Source organism: Cryptotermes secundus, unplaced genomic scaffold, assembly GCF_002891405.2.
Source record: "Cryptotermes secundus unplaced genomic scaffold, Csec_1.0 scaffold206, whole genome shotgun sequence".
NCBI lineage: Eukaryota > Metazoa > Arthropoda > Insecta > Blattodea > Kalotermitidae > Cryptotermes > Cryptotermes secundus.
The window spans coordinates 100,398-126,626 of NW_019734313.1; the positions used below are offsets into that span (position 1 = coordinate 100,398).

General features: G+C 44.9%; 1 protein-coding gene across 2 annotated transcripts in view; it reads right to left on the reverse strand.

Moving 5' to 3' along the window:
• LOC111868510 (protein bunched, class 2/F/G isoform) overlaps positions 1–26,229 on the reverse strand; it is a 151,100-nt gene that overhangs the window by 75,980 nt on the left and 48,891 nt on the right. Inside the window, exon 2 of one of the 2 annotated variants that reach the window (XM_023859200.1) lies at positions 23,627–23,782. The exons of the other annotated variant lie outside the window; for it this stretch is intronic. Coding sequence (XP_023714968.1) covers positions 23,627–23,782 — 156 coding nt within the window. The remainder of the gene's footprint in view (positions 1–23,626; positions 23,783–26,229) is intronic. 2 annotated transcript variants of the gene reach the window in all.

The window sequence follows — 26,229 nt, forward strand, 5'->3', positions numbered from 1 at the left end:
TTAAGCTAGGACAAGAATGTCCTAGCTTGTCCTAGACAAGAGGTCTCAATGCTACCAGGTTTCATCCTTACAAAGTGTTAAGTGGTCCAGAAGCCGATTATCGCAGATCCACTCGTGGGCATAAACCTCTGTCGCTGTGCGGTCTCCTCGAAGCAACTATCGATCGAACGCTTGGTTTTGTGAATGTCCACCCCACACAATACATAAAGTCCCGCTTCATGGCCAAAGAGTTGGTGTGTGGTACGCGGATGGCGGTCGAAGAATAACTGGGTCCAGTTCTCTTTTCAACACGGCGAAGTCGGGGCGTTACGTGGTAATGCTCTTCCAAATGTTCGCCGATGAAGAGAAGCAATGTTCGTATCTCCAGCAGGAGAACGCAACTGCCGACTCGTTACATTTTATGGAGGTCCTTCGTGACATTTCTTGGTGTAAGAATAATTGACCGGGGACTGTGGCCGACTCGTGCCAGATTTGGACGTGTGCGATTTTTTGCACGTGGCGAAACTTAAGGCAAAAAGCGTACACGAACACCCTATGGGCCCTCCGCAATTAAATTATGAGTATAATACGCAATATTACAGAAGGTGAGCTGGTAAGTGTCCCAAAATTACTTGCGCCAGTGTCATGTGTTTCGAAGTGGAAGGACACCACTTTGAGCAGTTTCTTTCAACGCAGGTAAGAAAAAATCATATCGTAACACTAATCAAGAAGTTGCGCTAGGGTCCGAAGCTGCTCACAACGTTCCCCAGCTAATGCATCGGCTCCGGCCGGGAAACTGCGTTCTAACTCCCGTTAAAGAGGTGGTCACTTAGGTCTGGACCTCAATATTTCATTGCATATCAACTAAACACTATTTTAAAAATACCTTACACTTAAAATACTACGGCCATAAGTAATTAACATCAATAAGTAAAGGTGTTACTGCAGTAATATTATCACCCGGATTTCCTAACGTCTGTTAGGGCGTTCCGGAATCCTAGAACAAACAGGTGTTTCCTCTCAAGGGCCAATAAAATGTTTTACACTTCAGTGAGTCTGTCTTATATTTACTGTTCCCCATTAGGCTTATCATTGTCTTGCCCTCTGCACGACATTGCGGCCATTGCACGGTTATGCAATGATGGCACTGCTGATGATAAAGCAGTTTCATAACCGTACCAGCAGAATACTAGATAACATTTGCGTGAAGTTAACAAAAGGCCCATCAAAAGCACGTATGGCGACAGAAAGTACCTTATTTACCGCTGCGAAGTAGCATATCCTACTGATCACTGATTCGTCAAACGGTTGCGGAGTGATGAACAGCGGTAAAGAGAGATCGCTTTTGTTACGGTCGCTTGGCAATCTGGTGCAGAGAAACGCGGGTGATCATTAGAAGAAAGGATTTTATACATAAAACTACCGAAGTACGCGTTCTTCGCCCGGCATGTGGCTGCGTTGTTTATCTAACATATCATATAGCACCAGCTGCGAAAATGTTCCAGAATAAATGCCACTCACATACAGCATTCGTTGTTAATTGCTGTCTGATCTTCACTGACCCACATTTGGTTCCTTCGCAGAACAGTTGCAATTCTCTATATTTGGCACTGGGACTATGATGAATAGCCTGTTTCTGCACATTCTTATAAAACACACCATCTGCCTAAGCACTTGACATTTTGAGCAGTAAAACATGACACATCAATTAATGTGACACGCAAGAGTCATGATAACCGATATGATACACCACAACGATGACCTTTAAATACGGCTGAAATTCATCTACAGGGAAGTGTTTAAGACAACGCAGTAAACTTCACGTAAGCATATGACATCTACAGAATTCGTCTTGTACTAAATAAGAAAAGGGTGCGGGAATGTCTTCGTTGGGGAATTCTTTCACTGCAGTATTTCAGCACACGTTTGCTCGTGCACATACCTAGGTTATCATGCCCGTGTCCTCTGTTCGACCAGAGGCAGGACACAGGACCCCGTTATATAAACACGCACGTACCATCCGAACATTTGTACACTGAACTAGAACTGTCAGTTCATACGACCATTCAGAGGTGCTCCTTATGCGCGCTATACAGAACGAGTTTGCATTGCAGTTCCAACCACAAATTTTGAAGCAAAGGAAACTCTCCCATTACGCAACAACCTGTCTCAGAGAACTGTTCGTGAAATGCACAAATGGGTGGACCAGAAAGTGGATCCAGTCTAAATTCAGTCCGATAGCAATGCTGCATTAGTTTCGTACATTTGGTTTTATTAAGACACAGAGCACCCTTCGCATTTTGCAGATGTGTCGCCATCTTCCCGACTTCGGTGATCCTGGCGGCATATCACGGTAACTGCATTGCAGACTTCTATTCAAAACTTCAACAACCGTAATCTAATATCTGAAACTGTTCCAGAACACATTTGCAAAACTCTAAAAATCATTCGTGCTCACCCTGTATACAGATTCCTTGCGTTTCTGTGTTTCACTGTTCACTATATTCAACGGTCCACCGTTATGCAACAGCTACAAGAAGACGACTGGCAATGATGAATTGAACCGGAAACGACTGTGCCTAATTCAACATACTGGAGAAACTGTGGGGTACCTACTCATTCAGCAGAAGTAGATATGCGAGCCGAGATTCAAACTAGGAATCACCGAAAGCTAACCAATAAATCGCGACTTTAGGTCGCAGTATTTAACAGTACAACATTCCATCCTAACAATATCTGGCGAGGTGTACAGATCACGAGGCTCCTCATTACTGAACTTTCTCCGGGTTCCGGCTTCTTACTCTCTGTTAGATCCAGCACTCTCTTCTCAAACATCCTGTGTTCTTCCCATAAAGGGAGAGACCCTAGTCTTGTATTCGGAGGTGCCTGGGTAAAACTCGGCCAGACACAGACGACGCTGAGCTTTCTGTTCGTTTTCCTCAGCCCATCCACGCAAATGTTACGTCAATACGTATGTCAATCAAGTCACGATCGTTCCTGGATGGACGCTATACAGTGTAGATACCGACAGCGCCATAATATAGTCCACAGAAAACGTAAGAGACAAAGCTTAACGGCCATGCAGAAAACGTAACACACAGAATGGTAGGAAGCATTCCCCAAATGTACCTGTTCTTAACTTCTTCATGAGAGTAGCTTGTCTGACATCTCTGAGCTACGTCATACCCTGAGTAGGCGACCCGTCGGACGAGAGACTGTCGGTTCCCACTGTACGCTGAAAATAGCATGACGACAAGATCTCGTTGCCGAGCATCTGAACTTTGCCACATTTTCGAAGAATCTATCGGCTGTCTTCATGTTAATGATCTTGTCCTGCATACAGGCGACGAAAGATGTCATATATTTAGTTCCCTCCACGTTTAGTTCTAAACCAGTCTCATTACTAGAGTGTAAGAGAGTTACAGGATTTGTGTTTTCCCCCAAATAGATTCATATCTTGAGCACAGACCAGAAGCTCATGTGTCCAACTCAACTTCAATCCTAAAGCAAAGCTGAAAATTAATGGCGACAAAGCACCAAACAATTATGAAACAAAATCAGATTCATTGGTCAGACTCTGGTGTAGAGAACCCCAATACCAAAGGTAACTGAAATCTGCTCAGGCGTTTAGGATATAAAACATGCAGTCGGACGGACAGACAAAGTACTCCCATTAAGCGCTAGTTAGTTAGTTATTGGAGAGGGTGGGTTTCCCCATGCACTTAGACCTGTATTGGTCCATTGTGCTTCCTTCTATGATTTCTACCAGTCTCTATATCCTACCGGTACTGGTGCTTACCATCAGTCCCGCCCAGCCAGCGAGACCGGCTCTACTAGCTGAGAGGTATCTATAATGCTTCCCCCATCTACCAGAGGTATTAGAGACTGCTGTTGGGAGGGAAACGTCCGGAATTTTGGCTCAGTGACCTCCTTTGGAGATATGAGGTTCTTTTACGTGCCGTAAAGCTAAGACACGGGACCCACGGCTTAAAGTCCCTCCCGGAGAACTTGTTCCCTGAAATTTTCCGCCCTTAAAAATTCGACGACCTCCGCCGGGTATCTGAACCTGCGTACTACGAGTCATGAGGTGGGAACGTTACCTCTAGACTACGGAGGGCGCTCATTAAGCGCTAAGTTCGAGTCCTGTGTAACTAGTTCTGAGAAGTGACCGCCTACTTTCCTTGATCACACTCACAGCATAGAACACGACTCGTCCGATTATTCTTGTACTGTTGCGTGTTTATTCGATGCCACGGTAGCGTTTATACAAAGCCGTTGCCTAGCAACGATTGAGGATATACATACAGACACACAGGTTGATGGAACAGATTTATGAGGTACGGAGGCTCAGGCGCCATGACACTCATACCAAGCTTCACAGAGGCTCTTTCAGGCATTTAAAACGTAACGTGGGAGACACACAGTGAGCATGGAGACTGAAGCGGTTCGTCGCTGACTTCCCACCGCGGCGGCCCGGATTCGATCCCGGGTCTGGTCAAGTGGGATTTGTGGTGGACAAAATGGAGCTGGGGTAGGTTTTCTCCGAGTACTTCGGTTTCCCCTGCCAATCTTCATTCCACCAATTGCACCGTCATCATAATCACCCGGGGCTGGTACAATAGGCCAGAAGTGGCCGCAGTACGAGGGATTTAGTTCCACCCCAACAGCAATACAGAAAACATCATCCTGTCTGTACAACTGTCCCGCCAGAGCCAACTTGAATCTACGTTAACTACATATAGGAATTATGTCACCGTCAACACAACAGATATACTGCTACACGTTTCGGCCACACAAGACCATCATCACGTGTAGTCAATGGCTACATGATGGTCTTACGTGACCGAAACCTGTAACAGTAGAGAGATCAAGAAATAAAACAGAATATATATATATACCTGTAACACACAACAGGATGCAACCAATGAAGATATATTAAACTAAGCCTAACCCAACCTAACACGTCAGCTAATTCGAAATTCTAAAACCTTAAAAGTCGAAATATGACTATATCCCTCTTAACCTCAAACACATTAACATGCATGTGGAAGTAAAACGGACACCGCACTGTAACTCATACTTACAGCTATTTGCCACCTTTTCAATTAGAATCTGTAACTACACATTCAGAACCACAAACACTAAATACAGTACAAGAAAGATCCATGGAAGAAGAATATACATGTAGACAGCCATTTCTGAGGATCTGTGTACCACACGCACTGACTGAATTAAGACGCGCGGTATGAACTTTCGCAGAAAATTCGAGTTTAAGCAGTATCGCCGTTTTTGACAGCTTACTTCATACAGCGTCGATTATCACCATTCTGCCTGTTCCGTTTATTCAAAAATAAACTCGGTTTATTAATACAGGGAAAGCAAATGAAGTGTGTAAACAAGGATAAGGAGAAACAAAACACGAACTTGAAACTGTACGTCACTTCAGAAGGACATCAAACCGGTTTCCTGCAAAAACACGAGTAATCCACTGGCTGAAACGCTCTCTCTTTTTGCCCCGAACAATTCTGTAAAGCACACGCATGTGCGAACACTAACAAACTTCAGCTGCGGTACGCACTGTGTTCAAGCGATACACTTGTCCACTGACATGTTCTCCAGTCGAAACACCTCTACGCCTTGGCTGGCAATAGGTGTGTTAGTTGGGCCAGAGATGAAGAGAAAGACAGATACGCTCGCTCACTCTCTCTCTCTCTCTCTCTTGGCAATCCTGAGAAAAACAGAAAAAAAAAGCTCCCCCTCTCTTGCTCAAGACTGCAAAAAGGAGTACGCAAACCGCCCAGACACAGAGCTTGGCTAAGAGGCCGCTTCTCAACTGCACTCGCTGCTGATTGTGATTCCTAGTTACCTGTTTCTAGGTTGTGTAACGACGTTCTCAGCACCTTAACGGATGAATTATTTGGTGTGTATTTGCAAGGAAGCGGCATGGACCTACGGGAGAGAAGCCATACCGTGTGTCCGGTCGAGAACGTCCGAACAAGATTCACAAGCGTTACAGTTACGCATATCCCTTTGGCATTAGCAAGGAGTTCCAAGGTTAAACAGACGATCCGCAGCCCAGATGTCCACTACTCAACGCTTTTCCTCAGTCTCTTCACGAAAATGATTGAACAACAGTCGCTCAGCTACTCACGCTGTTCCCTGGGCCCCCTTTGGTCTCTGTCCGGGCCAGGTGGATCTAGTCCAGCGCCGTCCTTCCCCATGAAACTGGCACTACAAAGCAACTGCCGGAGTGCTGGCTCAGATATCTGCAGCTCTTCAAGCCCAAACCTCCATCTTTTTCTTCCTTACCCTGTTTATTTGTTTATTTTTCTTCAGCTTAGAAACTAAATGTATATGCAACCTTACGGCTCACCAACAACTGAGACGCGTTCTGATCCACTTTGCAGAATTGTCTGGGAGAGCGGTGACCGAACTTCTGGTGCCATGCAGCACACATGTGCGGGGCATTTACAATATATCCAGCAAAAACAGTAGTGGGCTGGTGTATTAATCCGCCCTGCGTGTTACCATTTCATGGAGGCTAAAGTCCACACTGTTCACTGGTCTCTCATTCTGATAGACAACATCACTGAAGGGGGGTCATATGGCGCCCTAAGAGAGAGAAGGGTGAACGGAGAAGTTCATGGAGGTAGGCCTAGGTCCACTGGGGCTGTAGCGCCAAGAGAAAGAAAAAAGAGAGACAAGGTAACGGGTGGATCAGGAAAAATTATACAACGAGGAACTTCATAATCTGTATCCGCCGCTTAATACTGATGACTACACGAAGATTAACAAAAAATGCATACAACGCTGACACTGTAAACCCGTATCGAAAATGATGACTTGTGATGCCTATTTTAAAGGAGACAATATTACAATCACTGAACCCAGTGACTGAGGTTGGCTCCTTCTATGGGACCCAAGAGAGAAGGTGTCTTCCCCCCACATGTGGGGACAGAAACAGATCCGGATTCCCGAAACGCCGTTTTTTCTAGCTTTTAGAATACCGGACGAGTGTTATACACCATTGTCAGAACCGTTAAGAATCTACAGGTGCTACTTCTACAATACGGGCCCGTACTGCGTTTGAGAGCCGTGTAACATCGCTGTTCTACACGACTGAAACGGGTTACATTACAAGCTTTGGTACTGAAGGCGGGCCAAACGGGCAGAGCAGTGTTCACAAATCCGCAAAACCCAATGACCTGTGGCTTTTCAGTTCACAAGTAACACGAACCGAACATACTGCTTTATAAATACCCGTCAATGGAAACTGCGTTATCATTCCTAATGTTCGCAGCTGAAGTATGCAGAAGTTTTCCACACACGGTTTCATAAACTGAGAAGCAATAAATACATTTCAGTCCCACTCACTGCATCTACTTCAGACAATGAAATAACACAACAGAGATCGTGCGTTGACGTCATTTCTAAAATGCTCTAGGGCAAAACAACTCAAGAAATCAGGCCGCAAAGAATAAAAAACGCAGTGACGTCATCTGAACACACTTTTCTGTTAGAGTGCCTAATCTCCTCAGTTTTGACGCTAAAGCACGACAACTAAACCGACTGTTTTAAGTCTATAATTTACGGGCCGCGCCATAGCGCAAGCGGTTAGTCGCTGGCTTCCCTCCGCGGCGGCCCTGGTTCGATCCCAACTCTGGTCAAGTGGGATTTGTGGTGGACAAAGTGGCGGTGGGACGGGTTTTGTTCGAGTACTTTTGTTTCCCTTGCCAATCTTCACTCAACTAAATTCTCCATCATCACAATCACCCGGGGCAGGTACAACAGGCCCATCAGTGGCCGCCGTGCCGAATGGACCCAGTATGACTCCACCCCCCGCCCCCATCCCAAGCGAAAAAAAAATCCTACAATTTGGTGACAGAAGTAAATAACAATGTCCGGAAGTTGTCACAATTGCTAACAGCGCCGGTTACACGAGTCAGCTACTACGTCTCGGAATTCGGTTCATGCCTCACAGCAGGCACGTGGCACCTACGCTGCAAAGGCCGCCAATGTTGAAAGGAACAACTGCTGATTATTCTCAGACTCAACTGTGGGCGAAATACAAATATCTCATTTACAACTTACAGACACACTTGCACATCCTCAAACCAGCATCCAGAAGCCCACGCAAGATGCCACTCCATTTATCGTCAAGGAGAGCTGGGGGAAGCATTAGCAGAATTTAACACAAAGTTTGCACTCATGTTCGTAATCATGCACCATACTTGATGAATCAGGAAATTCTCACCTGGACCGCTGACAATGTACTTCAGACACATGAGCGCAACCGAAAATGAATAAGAACATCAAATAAAGGCAGAATTATTCTAGCGCCACGTCAGAGTGCCATATGTGTGGGGGACAAACTCGACTCTTGCATTGTAGTTTATTCTTTCTAACTACCGTTCTCTTTTTTACTTTCTTTCTTCCCTTGCCATTCTAGAAATGTCAACACATTGCGGGCCGGCGTAAAGGGAAGCTTAAATTTTCCTTTTTATACACCAACCAGTGCTTGAACCAATGGCTCTTGTGAACACGTCAACGAACCTCCTAGTTCCACAAAAGGCATGGCGTATCTTGATTGGTTACGCAGTTATTAGCTTCTTGACCTGAAAATCCTTTGGCATCCTGCACAAATATAAAGTGTATAAAACACAGAGAGAACCAAATGTTTCAGAAGGATCCCTTGGCTACTCTACTCCACGACCCACGGCCCACTCAGCGAGTACTCATTGTAAACGTATAAAATTGACTGATTCCATCGAATAGAACCACGTAAGACGAACTTTAAAACAACGTAATAATAAAAAAGTGCCCGGTTCAGAGAGTATTAGCATGGAAGTGATCCAGATTCTGAAACAGGAAGACTGCTTGTAATTACGTATGCATGTATGGCTGTTGCTTATGCGCTCACAGCGGTCCCTATATACAGAAGAGCATACGAGTATATAAAAAGGGGAAATGTGAGATTCTTGCGTGAAATCCGTTTTCTAAACGCTTACAAACGAAACACTATAATATTAAAACGAAATAACTGCCATTGCATGATCAGTCGTATCAAACGCTCGGCACAATTTTGAAGGGAATGTCTTGGCCAGATTCCATTTTTTTTTTCAGTATCCAACCTCACAGAAAAAGTAAGTCACACATTTTCCATTTGCGGATTACGCAGATGTGCTTGACCACGTCAATAGGGACATTTTATGAGATATATTAAGAGAAAATAGTTAGGACATCTTGTAAGAGTATTTGAAAATTTCTGCTGGAGTCATGTTAAGGCGGCAATATCCGTTATCGGCACGTGACTCACATATTACATTAAGCTATACATTAAGCCAGACTGCAGAGAAATATAACTAAACATCTCAAGTAAAATTAATGTGATGGTATTTGCTGACTTGAGGCAATCACAGCAAAGGCTACTGTCAATGGAAAGATAACTGAACAAGTCAGCACTTTCATTAAATATTTATCGGCTGCGAAGTATCGCACTGGAATAATGGCGACATGAATGAACTTAACAGGAGTTCACTTCTGTTGTGGCAAAGCGGCAGGCCTATACACGAGGACGCATACCCCGTCATTATTATACAGCAGACCGGGTAGGAAGAACAAAAGCAGATGACATGCACACTTGGCCTTACAGCCGCTCAACCGGAAGTGCGACAACTATGCCGGCAACAAGCAATGCAGTCGGAACCGGGGCGGATCCCCTGCACTCGTGGCTCATGATGATGATGATGATTGTGACGTCGCCGCCTGTCATACAGAAACTGCAAGGCGTCTCACAGTAGAGCACACCTCAAGGAACAGGGGACACATGGATGCAAAACAGCACACGCCGTGAACTTCGGCACTATAAGCAAGGGAGTGCTCACGATCAAGCTCCGGTCATTTCGCCCCTAGCACTCACCAGATAGATCCCATGTGACCCAAGGTCATTAGTCACCTTTCTGAAGGCAGATGACGTTACGCAACAGTTGACATTACACTGCACATTTACAAACCATTACCCTTATAGTGGGTGATGCTTTTAGAAATATTCTAGGTTTAAATTTAAGTGTCACGTCAGGTATGGATAGCGATACAGACAGACCAGAGACAGGCACGATGGCTACATTACGTACTTCTCATAAACGCCTAATGGTACGCACTACCTGCGCTTCCTAAGTCAGCTCTTGTGATTAGGCAGGCAAGAGTACTCAAACAGGTTCCTGACTTGCCTGCCCCCCAGTACAGCACCTGCAAGACGTACAGGGATCTGCAAGTCCTCCGGCCAAGTATGCGAGAAAGAATTGTAGTAACTTACCAACTCGTAAATTATTTCAGCCCGGATGGCAGGTGTCGTTTCCGTTGCCTAGCAACGCATCATTACTGAATACTATCATATTTATGGTCCTAGAAGGTTTCGCCCGCAATTCCTGGATTGTCTTGGGAAATGTCTCAGTAACGGTTGACAATGTTCTATCTCAACGACAGGACCACAAAATTTGAGAAGGGATGTTTGATCATACAAAGAATGATACAAAGTTATAAAAACACAACCATGTTTCAAGTGCCTTTCCAACCCGCGATAAAACAGCATTCGGTTAGCCTAAACCGTGGGCGGCCGCTGCAGTTAGCTTACGTCCTTAAATTTTGCGTCAAAAAATTAAAGTGCGAAACAAAAAGAAATACAGGATTTAAGAAAGACTTCCAAAAAGATTAGTGAATTACTTTAGAGCCTTAACAATCCCGCGTTAAGTCGAAGATCCAAATTATGTAAAAGAGTTCCTCTCACACGACGGAACATTACACGCGAATAACGGGCATTCGAGAACACGCAACACCTCACCAACATTAGCCCACGCCCACACGATAAGGAGCACAGACTTTGCAACTAATAAAACTACCATCATTCCTATAATTGGAAGGGGAAAGTGTGCAATCATTCACTGCGGCAGTGTGTATGTGTACGCCTCCAGGCGGAAATAGCGTTTACAGGCCTGAGGGTGGGCGCATATCAGGCAAGCTTTTCGTCACCGCGGTGCTCAGTAGTTCGTACAGACTTCAAAACAACAGGGATTACTGGCTTCCTGGACTTTGCCCATCGTTGAATCCTGAGTGTTATAACACCACCGCAGAACCCTTTAGAATCTACTTTAAAACACGCTGCGAAACTTTCATGACGGTAACCTGCTTAGGGAAGGCCGCGCCATAGCTCAAGCGGTTGGTCGCTGGCTTCCCACCGCGGCGCCCCGGGTTCGATCCCAAGTCTGGTCAGTGGGACTTGTGGTGGACAAAGTGGCGCTGGGGCAGGTTTTCTCCGAGTACTTCGGTTTCCCCTGCCAATCTTCATTCCACCAATTGCTCCAAAGTCACCCTCACTTGTCATCTGTGGCTGGTACAATAGGCCAGAAGTGGCCGCAGTACAAGGGACTTAGTCCCACCCCACTAGCAATAAAATAAAAAAAAACTGCCTAGGGAGTTTTAGCGGTTTCTTGATAAGAAGAAAAAACAGCGAAACAGAGCGTCACACATTTAAATACTGAATTACGGTGTCTACGTCATCACCTCATACTGCGAAGTATAACTAACCGGCTGACTATACCTCCAGCAGCAGGACTCGAATGTTACCACAGTTAGCATACTGCACTGCACTGTGGGCGTATCTTAGTGTTATCCTCACACTTAGTGCCAGATCAAGCAGCAGCTTTCAGGAGCATCTCCCTCGAAAAATCTGCATGTACTTCTCGCTACCTGTCGACCTACCTACACTCCTACATTTCAAATTCGTAACAACGCTAGGTGGCCTAAACATACGGCGAAGTTCCTCGTTATGTAAAATTCCGTACTTACCTCATCTCTCTTATGGGAAAACTTTCGCTGAAAGTACCTGTATGACTGTGTTTTCCTCAGACTACAATTGTATAAAACAGTTCTTACATGACTGTAACGTCTGTTGAGCTGAACAAGCTAGGCAGCCGGCCTACAATGTCATGTAAGCTCATCTTATATTAGCACCGATCATTTCGCGCCTACTGCATTGTGGGTGACGCTAATTGCAGACCGACAGCAGCAATCGCCTAACGGTGTAACGCTCAAACGCCGCACATCCAGATGTACACGATTTCTAAATTTGTGGTGAGCGGGCAGTTTCACGATGCAGCTGATTTACCCCCCGAGCAAAAGGTTCAGGCACATGAAGCAAACCTGTGTTTTCGTTTTCCCTGAGGATGGAACAGATGAGAAACAGGAGCGCGTACCAGGGATCGAAGAGCAATCCCAGTGTCTGAGCATCCAACCCTATACACGGAAATTTGCCCGAGTAATACTACGTACGGGTATGAATTCACAATTGGCTGCATGGCAGGGTCTTTCTGGGGGTGATATTATTCAAATGAACAGGACATTCCCTGGAACAGAATGTTAACTACCGCGTTCACAAAATCCCTCCAATGGCACCTATCCATAAGCAGTTTCATTCAGTTCACATCCTCAAAACCCGTTTGCGCAAAACATATTTTAATAATTTATTACCATCGCAACTACATAACTTGCTACACTGTACTTTGGTACGTCAGTGCATGCAATTCGCGACATCTTCTCAGATGTTACACTTTCTCCATTGTGCAGTTCGTTTGGTGCGTAGGCCTGACAGTGAAAGTGAGGGAAAGTTCATGTGTGCAGGAAACATATGTAACTTTCATTGAACCACGCGAAGCAAGGCTTCATGTTCATTAAGTGCAGATACATTTCTACTGCTGTGAAGCTACACTGAGATATACTACACAGACAGATAATTTCTCCTTGTACTTCGTTAAATACTAACAATTTCAGAGAATGTTTCAAATAAAAAATACAGATTTTAATACATTCTATACTCTACATCATGGGGGCACGCGGTAGCATAGTTGGTTGAGGCACTGTGCTACAAGACGGAAGGACTGCATATTTTCAATTGACTTAATCTTTCCAGCCGCACTATGGCCCTCGGGTCGACTCAGCCTCCAACAGAAATGAGTACCAGGAATATTCTTGCGAGTAAAGGCCTGCCGGCGCGTAGGGCTGACAACCTCACCGCCATCTATGAGCCGACTGTCTAGAAAATGTGGGAACCTCAACTTCTCACAACCCTATGGGCCTCCACGGCCTGTTACAGGGATAGCTCTACTTTACTTTGCTTACTTACTTTACTCTGCACCATGCATGTCCAACTTCAAACAGGTTGTGATCGACTGTTTAGTGTCAAAACTGTCAGTGATCTACAACCCCCTCCTATCGTCGTACGTCGCTCTAAGCAAAAATACTGGTAAAAGTAACACGACACATGATGTCGGTTGTAAAAGCAACATACATTGAAAGAACAGACTACTTTAATACTTATTTTCCTTTCAAAATCTGAATATAATCATATTATATTGTAAGTGAAGTTACATGCTTTTCACGTTTATAGGCCTATGAGATCGACCACAAATCGTCCCGCGATCGCGGTTGACGCGTTGGACATGCCTGCTCTACATCATGTGTTAGTGCGTGACGATTGGTGTTTCTGGGAAATATCTCTCTTTCCTTTAGGTCCATGCAAAGTCAGGCTGTAATGGACCTCCAACCACATCTACCGCTGGAGTAAACCCGCAGTGCGAAGCTGTTACCTGTTGACCGGTTTCGGAAATTAAACATGCGAAAGGACAGCACTCAAGATCTTCATCCTTCTCGTCTCCCCGGATATGGGCGACACTGAACATCAGTCGGATCCTACGCGTGTCCTGGAGTCAGCTGTCCATAATTTTCGAGCGTTTGGAGCTGGAAATCACCCCAAAATACAGCCCCCTCATTTACTGAACATGACGCTTGTCTTTGGTTTAGATTACACCCTTTTTCTTGGGTTCAGGAGCTCTAACTTGTGTCACAGTTGCCATATGTTCTGCTAGTGAGCGGTCTTTGCTAAACGTGGATTAAGTCAACAAACTGCAGAACACACGGTTTCATTCGTACGCATGTTTCGCTTTCAGAACTACTGTACTTAACCGATTGCAATCAAATTCTGCACAACGGAGCCTGGGCGCACATCGTTGTTATTGGGTTCCATTTCGGTCTACATCAGCCACTTACACAAACTTCGTCTGTTTTTCTCAAAAAGTGCTCAGGGTACCATACAAATCCCACTAAAATATACAACTTTTAGTTAAAGTCTCTCAGACAAAGTGGTTTAATGAAACAGAAGATAATATATTCCTTTACTCCTTGTAGAGTGATTAGCTTTGCAACGATATATTTCTAAATTAACGAACCAAACAACTAGCCAATTCCAAGTCGCGGGGTGTGTCCGAAAAGTCGGCAGTTACTCAGTCGGTGGGCCGTGCCACAGCTCAGGCGGTTAGCCGCTGGTTTCCCACCGCGGCGGCCCGGGTTCGAGCCCAGGTCAGGTCATGTGGGACTTGTGGTGGACAAAATGGCACTGGGGCAGGTTTTCTCTGACTACTTCGGTTTCCCGTGGAAATTCTCATTCCACCGACTACTCCACATTCATAATCTATCATCTGGGGCTGGTACAATAGGCTAGCAGTGGCCGCAGTACCAAGTGGACTCATTCTCGTCCCACTAAGAATAATAAGAATAATACACAGTCGGTGAACGGAATTCAAAGCCAATCACAGAGCTTTGTCCTCAGAGCACTCACTCCAGTCCAGTCCAGACCCTCAGACCCACAGATTCATTACGACATTATCCTCTCTCCTGCGCCTTGACCTGGGTTTCCGACTCATCTGTTGTTTGTATTTATTGTTTGCCTTGTGAATGCTACCGAGGTTAGCCCAGCGACCAATACGGCGTGGCGCACATTTCATTCTTCAGCCATTAGCAAAGGAACACTACAATTTTCGAACACGTCCAATTCTCTTCTCTGCAACAGACTGTTGTTGGTAATAATCGTAGATCAGACGCACAGGCTCGTTTGGCAAGGGAAGCTCAGAGTCTTCAACACAACACAAGAACTTGCATTAAAAACTTCAAAGTAATATTTCTCAATAAATACATTCAGGAGTAAAACAATGCCTCAAACTATCACCTATACTTTAATACATACACCAACGGTACTCCGTACTTCAAAATTGGTGGCTACAACACGGCTCGCAGTTTCAACGGCATCATTACTGATCTGGGTTCGATCACAGCCAATCCGCATATGTACTTCCACAGGCTCCTTTGTCACAAACAGCTTGTTCGAAACATACAGAACGACGGGTTCTTCTTGTCCCACAGTCCCCATGAACAAGTCAAGTCTCTTTACTACTAATACAACAAATTATTCCGCGAAATTCGGCACTGGTTCTGCAAAGGCAACTTCCTAACGTGACTTCTGTCATGCTGCGAAAATCCTCTGAAAACACAATATTTTGTAAGATTTAAAAATTAAACAAATGCATTCTCTTTGTTACTTCCATTTTGTTTTGTATTTTACTCGAAATATTCCAGTTTTATTGGTTCCTTTTTCTGTAGGATGTGGCCAGATCTATTGATACGTGGTGCGGAGGCCTGAAACAAAGTGGGTATCAAAAGATGAGCCACATCAACCCACAGACGGCGACAAGACTCGAGTAGGAGTCACAAAGGCGTTAAATTTACGTACTGAAGTGACAATCATATAATTAACGCGGCGCACAAGCAACAGACTGTGCCCCACTTAAGGGTTATGAGTCAAGCCTCGCGCATCGGAGCAGGAAGACCATCATTAGCTGGAGGCGACCGCCTATTGATTCTGGGAAGCACACAGTGCCCAAGTATCGCTCAACCTCGAACTGATCGACCAATTTCGTTCTGATCTGTAACGGTCCATTGCGGTCTCCGCTTTACATGTATCCCAAAATGGCACGTTACAAAAACGGGCACGCGTTATAAAATGCAGAGCTCAATAAATCGTATGACTTTTACAACAAGAAATATTTGCTGTTTCAATTCGGTACGTTTTCAACAAAAACGGAAATGTGTGCATTCGTTTATGCTGTACAGAAAGAAATGGAGGAATACCGAGAAAGAAAACAGGCGAAAGACGGAAGGCAAGAAAATAAGCACAACACGCTGCTAACCGAGATACAGTGGCACTGCGGGTGACAATTAGCTCGGCCCTCAATAACACCACAGTACACAGAGTTCCTGTGATTTTGAGTGTCTCTTCGAAAATTTCAGAGACCATCTACCATTGACACAGCCAATCAAAGAGTAGGGACATCTCAGCCAGTGAAGTGGCAAGACGGGGGCAGGTGAGCAGGGACCGGGACCCTGAGCAAACAAGAGTGAAGAGAACACTGTAAAGAAGCCAAGCGCTGCCTGCTGTATCTTTCCTGATTACTTGTATGGCATATTCTTCGATCCTGACGACGGAGGCAGTATGTTCCTCCGAAACGCCGGAGACTGCTTTCTTCTTGTATCTTGTTCACTTTCTTGCGTTTTGCTGTATAGACCCCGTACATATTTTAACCTTTCTACGTTGACTTAAAAACAGTAGAACTGACTTCTTTTGTGTACAAGTCTCCACCTCACACGTCCCTTGCATGTGCTGTAACTGCAATTTCATTGCTACTCACATTATCACCTCCCACACTGTACTTCTCATTGAATATTACAATTATTTCTCATTCACTTGGGATTCGCTGATGTCATGCTCAGTATGTGGTGTGTCCAAGCAAAATTAAATAAAACAAGCAGGGACTTCAAACGGTTTAACACAGTGGCAAAACCAACACAATGAAAACGGCCAATTTGTAGCGACTGTCGTTATAAAAGTAGGACTGATCACCTACTTAAATTGGCCACATCAGAAGTAGCCTGCATTCGTTTCACCGCACTTTCTTCTGCTCAGAATAGCGACCAACAATGGCCATGAACGTGAGGAATATCTTGAGCAGATAAATGGGCTATTGGTTTCTCAAGGGGGATCTTCTTCCAAGGATCTGGTTATTTAAACCGCGTGTAAACAGAAACATCACTAATATTTTCTTCTAAGCCGCGTTAAAACCAAAACAAATGTTCTTGTAAGATGAGGTGGCAAGGGGGGAGGGGGGCGTGAGACAAGAAATGCTGAAGCATTGCACAAGATACAAGTTTGTGGGTCTGGTAGATTTCCAACAGCTGACAGACTTACCAACAGCAGCAAGGCCACCAGGATGACTCGGCTGGTCAGACTTACCTGCGGAAACACAGCACGCATAAACACAAACCGCAAGTACATCACGTGACAGGGGCGTGATTCTGACCCCAAAGTCACGCTGAATCCGATGCGTCACGGAGCGAATGCACAACGCCTATCAACTACGTGTTTCACCTTCAAAAATACTCCACCAATTTTGATCAATTTTTACTCGAAGATCTGACTAAAGTGCCAGGTGTGTTGGACCATCACTCACTCACTCACTCACTCACTCACTCATGAAGATGAGCCCTTCTTGAGAAGCCATAAATTGTGCAGCTACTAAAGAACTTCCCAGCATTTTATGGGACTCGAAGGTTCATTACAGGGTTCACAATTACAACGCGCCCATCCACACGTCCCTGAAAACCACAGAGTTTGTGACTAACAACAGCATGGTTATCGTTCCCCATCCTCCCTACTCTCCAGGACTTGCCCCACTGTGATTTCGCTTTGTCCCCCAACTTGAAAATGAAACTGGAGGGGCGGCGTTCTGAAACAGTGTGTGACAGCCAAAGGGTATCGCATGAGGTGTTATACAGCATTAGGGAAGATGACTTCCACAGTGCTTTTAAAGCGTGGGTAAAGATGGGATCGCTGTACACGTTCCCAAGGAGACTGTTTGGAAGGATGTGGCAGCCAAAATTGAGCAAGTTAAGCCTGCATTTGTTTTATGACCTAGTCCGGGAACTTTCCCACATACCTCATAGCTCTTCGTTGAACGTGTCCTTCATAATTTGGTCCATATCGGCCCGGTACATACATACGTAAAGATGAAGAAAACTAAAAAAATATATTAAGATCATCAGTAGCACTGAACATGTGTAGCTTTCAGTACGCTCCATTATGTAACGAAACATGTGCATAAATGTTTGCCTAAACGCACTTAACGACGCTGTCAGTGTCGAATGGTAGGACTAATGGATGACTATTTGGGGAGTATGTGGTCGTAGCCTATTTCTATTTAATACCTTGGCATCACCTTGAAATACTGAGACAAACTACGAAGAGCTTCGGTCAGGACAGAAAGCCGGTCCTGAAGATGGAGGCGACATGTTCCTCCGACGCGTCGGTTGACTTTCTACGGACTACTGGTGTTTCTGCCGCGATTGGAACCATTACCTCCGGAATACAAACTGCTAGGTAAGAGATTTACAGTTCACCATACACTTCAAAAGCAGAAAATAGAGCCGAGATTTGTGTGGGCAATAAATCAAGCCTACCAGACTCCTGCCTTGGGCGGCTCTAACTGAATTGGGGGCGAATACTTGTGGGATTCTTCGAATTCTGTAACTCAGCAAAGATCTGAGTCTCTCTCGAGGGTCGCATTTGCAGGAAAACACACCTATCATACACCATACGACAGGCCTACAATGAGTCACTCTGCTAATGGAAGTTTGTTTGCTCAGCAAAGTTTATCTCCTTGAATTTGAATTGCTGGACCTGACATCTAGATGGCACATCGGCTGCCTTCTGAAGCGGAAACAGAGAATACAGAGATGTTCTGTACCTGCACATGGCGCCCAACACTAATACAAGTGCCTCATTTCCAATTGGCTACTTAGAAGATTTCCTCACCCTTATACAGAATATCCTACTTGACACCATCAACGAAACCACGTGATTCCCACAGCCGTGAGCTATAAGCACAGGTTCTACCTCAACTGGCAAGTCCACCTGCAAGCCTGACTTAACCATGACACTGACTGCGTTTGACTCCAATTTTTCAAAAGGACTCTCAGCTTCAAGTCACATTCATATGCCTGCAGCATGAACAAAGCAATGTAATATAGTATTTCTGCATTTTCAGTTTACTTCGATCCGTCCCCAAAGAGCGCGAATCGCGATCATCAGAGTTTGAAACTGGGCGGTCATAATATGAACTCCAGGATCGGCGTTTCGGCGTTTCTCTGCGTTATGCTGTACGGCAGATGGTTTGATAGTCGATCAACTAAGCCAAGGTTGTCTTCGAAAGAATTCAGAAAAACCTCTAAGCATGGTGCTCGAGGATCGAATCGGACGTAGCAAGAACAGGCCAATAAACCTCTACCCAATGAGTCACCGACCGGCTTAATGTGGATATAAAACCTCTTAAATATAAGCTACAAAGAACAATGGAAACAACGAATCCACGACATCCTCGAGTGTTCTCTGCGCTGAATAAACAGTGGATTCTTTGCTAACCCATGAAGGGACGCAACTCAAGACCAAGGTCAGCACTTCGGATTCACGTGATACTGAAATGATGTCACTGTCAGCGGATGTGGGAAGTGTTGCTTTGTTTACCTTTCACTCTTCGAGACATATCGAACAAGCATTTGGCGTTTTCTGGGTGCTTTCAGTACGAACAATGTGACGCCACGCGCCGATTATTGGACGGAATATTATGACCTGCAGTAGGCCGTGCCATAGCTCAAACGGTTAGTCGCTGGCTTCCCACCGCGGCGGCCCGGGTTCGATACCGGGTCTGGTCAAGTGGGATTTGTGGTGGACAAAATGGAGCTGGGGCAGGTTTTTTCCGAGTACTTCGGTTTCCCTTGCCAATCTTCATTCCACCAATTGCTCCACAATCACCCTCACCTATCATCTGGGGCTGGTACAATAGGCCAGAAGTGGCCGCAGTACAAGGGACTTAGTCCCACCCACTAGCAATAAAAAAAATGGCCTGCAGTACATTGCTAGTTACCGTTTTTCAATGCCTTCTTGAGCCGTTTAATAGTTACTCACATTGGTAAAAAAACATTTTCCCGTGTTTCTGTAACATGAGGTTATTTTTTATTCTTAATACACAAAGGTTCGACATTGTATTATCAAAGTTCATACCTCCACAAAAGATGTATGTTAAAGTTAATATTTTAATACTGCTTTCGTATCAATGCCTTGTTTCGCCAAGACGTGTCTCTCTTCCTTTGCCGCTTAACAGTAATATCTCAATCACAATAACGTGTTCTGGCCAAATGGCATTTTCCTACAGCCTACAGCATTTACACAGCTACGAAATTACTAAGCATTATAACAGGCTAACTTGATAGAAGTTATTAACCGTGTAATAACATATGTGACCACGCAGTTGCTTGCCAACCACATGTGATTGTTTTGAACTCATGGTACGGCTTCAGAAATGAATATTAGTCAATCTTCTTTTATAAAGGCTCTGCTGCGTGGAAAGTTCGTACCTAAACACCTACTGCATGCCATTTGCGTCTATTTTAAAATTCCAACTCTAGCGATTCTACTGTCACGTGCACCCACAAATGACCCCGCAGTAGCAGTGAGTTCATGTGCATTGTGCGTTCGGCGCCTGCGCCAATCGTGCGTGCCATACGCATGTTGCCAACTGTCTGTAGTGTAGGTATTGCCTTCTCTGTGTATGCTGCCATTCACGACTGGTTAATTTACGAGTGTTCATACAATATGAGCCCTTCCGATATGACGTCACACAATACGAATCGCAGATATGAAGAAGTCGAAGTTTTCAGTTAGAATGGGAAGAAACAGCTGTCCCTTATCTTTTTCAATATAAAGTTATCAATTCAAAATGTCACTGAGAAAAAAAAATCACCAAGCGTTTTCGTTCGAATTTTCTCTCAAACCTGAATTACATAAAAACAAGCTTGTTGCCTTGAAATCAGTCTTGCGCAGTCTGCGAATACTACTTTCCCCATTCATTACAGACGCTGATCCAGCGACCAAAGCTGGTCGTATTACTTCATGGAACACTGATCATGCTACACGCCCGTATGCTAATGGAGCATTCGCTAAGAAAAATATTATAGAAGCTACTGCCAGAAACCAAGTACCCACAACTTAAAGAAATCAGTTGTCGACTTGAAGAAAGCAGTCTTCTGGGATGTGGCGCCGTATAGATATTGTGTTAACCGACGTTTCGGAGGAAGGTATCGCCTCCGTCTTCAGGGTAGAAAATAAGAAATCCGTGAGCGAACCAGCGTGAGCGTCGGTTAACACAATATCAACACAGCTTCAGGTACAACATGCTCCTATGAACCACTTACGGCGAGTTCTGTGCTGAAACAGGGTGCCAACACTCACCTCACATGAAAGGCTTCTTCGTCCCGCAGCAGCAAGTTAGCAGCATGGCCGTCCAGGGGAAGAAAACAACCCTACAGCTAACAGCAAAGTCACATTCGCGCTACTATTTGCTCATTCGGGACAAAACAGTGAGGTGAGTGCAACGTACATAAAGCGTTCCTTATTCCCACCATTACTGACACTCTTTACGCCAAGTTAGTAATGTGAACACAACTTCAGTTCATTTTCAAGGTGATATCATTTTTACAGAAAATAATTTCGCATTACTGATTTATCATTAACGAAAAATTAATGACGTGAACGAAGACTAAGTCTGGCTTTGATTCCATATTACTTGTTCATAAACGAACAAAATTCACATATGTAACACTAGACACTGCTTTTAAGCTGTGTTTTGTAAGTAGCCATGGTTATGGCCGCGCCACAGCTCAAGCAGTTAGTCGCTCGCTTCCCACCGCGACGGCCCGGGTTCTATCCCGGGTCTGGTCAAGTGGGATTTGTGGTGGACAAAGTGGCGCTGGGGCAGGTTTTCTCCGAGTACTTCGGTTTCCCCTGCCAATCTTCATTCCACCAATTGCTCCACAATCACCCTCACCTATCATCTGGGGCTGGTACAACAGGCCAGAAGTGGCCGCAGTACAAGGGACTTAGTCCCACCCCACTAGCAATAAAAATCCATGGTTATGCAACGCACTACTGCCTGCGGCTCCGACGTCCCGTACGTTTTGCCATCCTTGCAATATACACGTATTTATTTCCCCTCCAGGTTCAACGTAAATTTCAAAACGTCACTGCGTGAAACAGTCACACAAATCACATATGATTATTTTGTTGTGGATTTATATTCATCATAACACGATTACAATTTTGCATGTCCACTTTGCCGATGGTAGCGCTGATTTTCCTGCTGTTTCCGGGTTATGTTTCAACGGGCACAGTAAATAACGAAAAGGCACCAAAAACTGAAGTTCTGCTTCTATTGCCTATTTATCTTGTATTGTGTACTGATGATTTTAATTACTTTTAGCTACTCCTGTTTACCGACACTGACAGAAATACGATGGGAGGCACGCGGCAGCGTAGTTGGTTGAGGCACTATGGTACAAGCCGGAAGGTCGTGGTATCGAATCCCGATGAGGTCATTATTTTTTTTTTCATTTTACCTAATCCTTCCAGCCCCACTATGGGCCTGGGGTCGACTCAGCCTCTAACAGAAATGAGTACGAGGAATATTATTTGAATGTAAAGGGCTGACAACCTCACCGCCATCTGTGAGCCGACTGTCTAGAAAATGTGCGAACCTTAACATCTAACAACCCTATGAGCCTCCACGGCCTGTTACAGGGATACCTTAATTTTTTTTTTTTGAAACACGATGGGATTCTACAGCATAAAAATGAGTTTCTTTCACGTTTGAAAATATCGTGTTATGTACTTCCAGTTCTCTCGTGCGTGATGCATGTCACGCCCATCTCATCAACACTGAACACAGGCAGGTGAAGTGGCTCGTGAGAATGTACGCTTCTCCATTCTTGTTTTACTTTATTTCTCATAGCTCCTGGCTCCTCCTCAGCTGCTGATGAGGGTCATGCAGTTCTGGGTGAAGAGAACTCATTCACTACAAGGCTCAACACCACTAACGCCGCTAGTGGACACGATCCTAAGCCAGTTAACATCCTCTGAACACTAAAATCTACAAATCATTCAAACAGACTGAGACAACACTCTTAAGGCAAACCGTAAGAACGTTACAATTACAAGTAACTGCATCAGTACAGCAAAAACAAAGTGTTACTGGTCTGAATCCAAAGTTCCATGCATGTTAGCTGGGCAAACAGGGCCGTGCCAGCTCCAGTGTTACTTGATTGGTGGTATTACATGGGAATTACACTCTGCGTGTGCCACACGATAAAACTGGCCTGTGTCCAAGCACGGTACGGCTAAGAGTACAGAGGACTTCAGCAGTTGGAGGTGAGTGGTCAGTTTCACGCTCTGGCCGCTTTACACTTTCGATAAAAATGGTATCATTGGACATGAGTTGCGTGAATCTATGGTTACTCTTGTCTTGATTACGGAGCGGAAGCGAATCATGGCGCAGCCAGTCGCTTTACTCTCTAACCTTTCCATTCATTAGGATTTAGAATAGTCTCTGTATCTAAACCCCTGGGTGTACAGAGGAATTTTGAATCACGCTTCTGCCGCTTTAACCCCAAGCACTCTGTACCCATTTCACGGAAGGCCGGTGTGGACACAGTACTGCCCCTGCCAGAGCCAGCACAGCTTGAGGGAAACTTCCTGTGGCAACCAACACACTAACATCAAAACTTGCGGACTCAGCACAAGTACTACTGGCTACAACAAAGGTCAATTTGTACAGCGGATGAATTAGTTGTAAAACATGGACAGGCCAAATGCTTGCCCTACCTGTGTTTCTCAGGCGATGTGGCCCGACTGGGACCTACAAGGACAGGTCCCTGCGGGGCACTGACACCGAGAGAAGCGTCCTCTGAAGCACTGGGCTCTCGGGGGCGGCAAATGTGCCTGCTCGAGGACGCGAGAGCCCGGGCCAGCCCAGTGAAACTGAGAAGGAACAAACCAACATTACACTTCTGTGATCCTCGCAGGCGGGTTCATACCATTCATATTGTGGATCAACAGTACAAGTCGTTGTTAAGGTTAATATCACTTGAGGCTCTATCGGCCCACTATAATCCACGCTTCATTCACTTCTCGTGCATGTCTAGTCCTAGACTGCTCAGTTGGTCTTCTAAGGAACCCGAAGGTTCATCACGATCATAGTAGAGCGCCCCACTAGACCCCATTTTGGGCCCAAGTCCACCAAGAAATCCGTTCAAGCCTAATGACCTGAATGACACAGCTGAAACACAATTCACCATTTCTCTAGGATGACTCATCAAGTGAGATAAAATCGCACATTGCATTACAATCTGTAACTTCTATGTGCCGTGTGCATATAAATACGCAGATACCGATGAACAGGGATATATACAAAGAATCAGAAGGAAAATGACAGATGCATGCATGTCTTGAAATGCTGTTAGCTGCCGTCATTCGTGTCATGAAGACTTCATCTTGGTATCAGTTTTACAGACATACTGCATAAACAAACGCTCCGACCTGAAACAACTGCTGGCTCTTACAGGTTATCAATGTTATGACGAAAAAAGAGGCTGTACCCACCTCTTTGCATGGCACATTAATCTTATTTTTAATAAAGGAATGACCACATAAATCTTCGGCTTCAAAATCCGAATAAACTGTAAGAATTTCTGCATAATGAGTATCCTGCATGCCGACTCAAATTCAAAACAACTCCGTCGCGTTTGATATATTCAAAACATGATGGCCGTTGATCTCGAGATGAACACTTCTCTACACCGTGTGAAAGGCCCTATGCAAACACAACATGAAATAGTGATCACGTCGCTACGAAATGCGAACTTTGAGTTGCACCAAAAATCACGGACAACTTGTAGCCCAAAAACTAATCTCATGAACGAAAAAATAAAAATGAGGATAGTTCCTGTTTGGAAACTGTTCTGGGAGAAGACGCAGGAAAGGGTTAAGACATTCCCCGAATCACGGCAACAGAAGGCAACTACAAGAACTGCATTCTCCCACCAACACGGCATATTAGAGTAACGGTATATCCTTCACTGCTTTTGCACCCACCCGCTCACGCTGGTCCCTGCCCTGAAGATGCAGCAGGTACATTCCTCCGAAAAGTCGGTTCACACAAGATCTACACGGCGCCACATCCCAGAAGACGGCATCCTTCATGTTTTCATCTTGTTTCGATAACTACTAATCATATCGAAAAATGTTTTTAGTAAAGTTGTAACCTTGATCTTAATGACAGCTGTACTTCATCTCATGTTACGATGCCTCATACTCACAGAGAGTGAAATTCGAATTGATTTTCACGTTCGGAAGGTGTTACACTGGATCTATATGGAACAAAATGAAATAATTCGTTAGATAAAGTGCAGATCCCCAATACCGAATTTTATCGAAACGCCTATGTACGAACATAGCAACCGGCACGACGTACCCCACAAGGCGTTAACTTTATGGCCCAAACACAATTAAATCTCAAGATCATAAGTGACATCTATGCTTCACGTACGTCGATAAATTTTACACGAACGTGAAGTGATGAGAGGAGACACGAAAGCAGCCAGATATGGCATTTACCAGCTTTGTCGAACAGTCGCATTCAGAATACATCTCGCATTAAATAACAGGGACCCTGTGCAGACAGCACGCCACAATAAAACACACGATCACGTGATCGTTTGTCAATGATTAACTCACCCATATCAGGAAATACGCGCCACTTCGTTCGTCGCTTTTGTTGGGACACCTGTGCTGTGACGTCACAATACATCTCACTGTTCCTAGAAGCCCGAGGACAACACAGCATTGAGAATACACTGAACTGAGTTCCTTCAGCTACCAACAGTCAACAGCTTTCCTACGGTTACGGAACTGTAAGCTTTTATTGCCGTGTTCGGTCCATCCCGCTGAGTCCACGAACTCGTTCACACCGCCACGTTCGTTAGTTATACTCTCATTAACGGCAAAGTCTCCATTCATGGCCAATTGTGCAGCTACTCAAGAATTTCCCAACATTTTATGGAACCCGAAGGTTCATTACCGTGTTCACAAGAGCCCTCCACTGGTCCATATCCTGAGCCAGATAAATCCAATCCATATCATCCCATCCTATCTCTCTAGGATCCATTTAATACTGTCCACCCACCTACACCTTGGTCTTCCCGGTGGTCTCTTTCCTTCTGGCTTTCCCATCAATATCCTATATGCATTCATCTTCTCCCCTATTCGTGCTACATGCCCTGCCCACCTCATTCTCCTTGACTTAATCATTCTACTTATACTTGGAGAAGAATACAAGTTATGAAGCTCCTCATTATGCAGTTTTCTCCAACCTCCTGTCACTTCATGTCTCTTCAGTCCAAATATTCTCAACACCCTCAGTCTATGTT